This window comes from Alexandromys fortis, unplaced genomic scaffold (assembly GCF_014885135.2).
Source record: "Alexandromys fortis isolate MF-2015 unplaced genomic scaffold, M_Fortis_MF-2015_v1.1 scaffold_4054, whole genome shotgun sequence".
NCBI lineage: Eukaryota > Metazoa > Chordata > Mammalia > Rodentia > Cricetidae > Alexandromys > Alexandromys fortis.
In genome coordinates, this window is record NW_026071917.1 from 1 (window position 1) to 2,146 (window position 2,146).

The 2,146-nt window shown below is 44.3% G+C and overlaps 1 protein-coding gene across 1 annotated transcript; it reads right to left on the reverse strand.

Moving 5' to 3' along the window:
* Nucleotides 1–294: 294 nt before the first annotated feature.
* On the reverse strand, nt 295–1,808 carry LOC126496407 (calcium-activated chloride channel regulator 1-like; the record flags this gene model as incomplete). Its single annotated transcript, XM_050133918.1, has 3 exons — nt 295–591; nt 1,097–1,312; nt 1,702–1,808. Coding segments are annotated over 3 exons (605 nt in total), but the record flags the coding sequence as incomplete, so codon positions are not given.
* Between the last annotated feature and the right edge of the window lie 338 nt (nt 1,809–2,146).

A 2,146-nucleotide genomic window follows, 5' to 3' on the forward strand; every position in this document is an offset into this window, starting at 1 on the left:
TGAATAGTATGTTTATATATGCAGACAGATTGAGGAGGCAACGGAGAGAAAAATGGTTGTTATTCCCTTCCCTTAGTTGGGAAAGCAGACAGTTCTGTGCAGGTTCTAATGCTACTGAATTCAAACTATTAATGCACTTTAGCTTTGTAGAGGCCCAAACTAGATCCCTCTTCACGTTTCCCAATGTTTGGGAACGTGGCATGTATGAGCATGCTGAGAACTCTTTCACCAGGCCCTAGTGCCATCTGTCCTCAGCAGGCCATGCCTGTTAGTCGTTCCATGATGGTGTGTTAGAAGAAGAACTAATTTCTAGTTTCTTTGATGGTTACCTGCCCCATTATCCAGTAACTCCAGGGTCACTGTTTTTCCATTCACGGATTCAATCAAAGCTGTGACGCTGGCCCTGAGAATTGGCGAGACTCCTTGGCGAAGAGTTGCATAGACCGTTACAGGGCTGGGGAAGTTTGCTGTGTTAGTATTCACTACTGGGGTCACTGTAATTGGAGGCACTGTAGCACTTGCTGCCCGGGAGGTGACGGTCAAAGTGAGCGTTTGTGAGCTCGCTTTCAGGCTGTATTTCCAGTGGCCCACCTGACCGAAACAGATGCAGATATTTCCAGTCAGGAACAAAGACTTAGGACAAATGCCTATGCAACCAAAGCAAGTTGGGAGCATGTCTAGAAAGATGTGGGTGTCCTTGATGCTCTGTCAGTTGAGGCAAACTAGAGTGTGTTTGGACTAACTATCAAGACAAACCTGGATAGGGATAACGAGGCCCAAAAGCTGCATCCTCACTGATTACTACCTGGAGTTTTCAAGGATGGGTTTCTGAGGGACAAGAAATCATTTTCATAATCCCAAAGCCACAGGATCACTCGTCATCCCGATTGCTATGCAGTTCAATTGTTTCCCTTTTGTTTGGGGACATAAAATTACCCATTTCCTCTCTCTTGACTTAACCAGCAGGTTGACTTCAATGAATGAAGAATTGTTATTGTTTTTCCTAAAGTCAATACTCACTCTTAAAAAAAAAAAACAACCCTACAGCTATTTGTAAAAAAAAAATATCTAATCTGTAAGGAAGTGGACTTCATACCTTGGCAGTGCCTGGGACTTGGAGGTAGGCCATCTTGGTGGCTGGGTCTACAACAAAGCCACCTTGTTTCGTCCCACTGGGATCCCAGAGAAGAATTTGAGGAGCTTGTGTTGTCCAGGTGACAAGAAATAAAGTGTCCTTCCCCACTGTGCTGTCCACAATGACCGAGCCATTCATCCACTGGTCCTTCTGGAGATTGGCTCCCCTGCTCTCCAGCTGTTGAGCAGAGAGAGACTTCACATCCCAGACAATACGGCATGCATCTCACAGTCTTAGTACCAGGTCCTCATTGCTAGGAGCCAGCTAAATGGCCTGTACGCGTTCTTGAGTCCTTTGTGTGGTATTTAGGGTCATTTAAGATTCAGCTGTAAATTACTGTTCTACCTTCAAGGTCCCATACTTCTTTCTCCAACAAAAAGACTACCTCCCTCTCTGGGTTTACAAAGCCCCAAATTCACACTCTCTGCTTGTCCTTGACGTCATGACTTTCTCTCTGCTTGTCTGAGTTTTAACTAAAGCCCAGAGGAGTGTAGAACTCAAAGTGTCTAGTAGCCTTGTCTGTGATTATAAGCAGACACAAGAAGCCAAATAGTAAGAATCCCAACCTGGATGGAGCGCTGAGAGGCAGCTCCATTTCCTGATGAAAGGGCTGCGAAAGCATCAACAAGGCCGTTGTTCTGAGCCTGATCAGAAGCATACGTCTGCAAACCTCCTAAAACGCAATTATGTTATATTTCAGGAAGCAGGTATTTACAACATTGCAGCCATAGCTAAAATAGCAGGATAGATAATACAGATCAATATCAAATATATGTGCACACTAACTTAGAAGTCAATACTGATATGTGTATGTGTGTGTGTGTGTTCGTATGTTCGAGACATAGTCTCTTGAAGCTCAAGCCAGCTTCAAATTCACTATTTATCCAAGAATGACCTTTACAGCAGATTCTCCTACCCCTACCTCTCAACCACTGGGACTACAGGTCTATAACACTGCGCCCCATTGATACCGACTTTGCAATTTTAGCAATGAATAGCTTCAGAAACTAT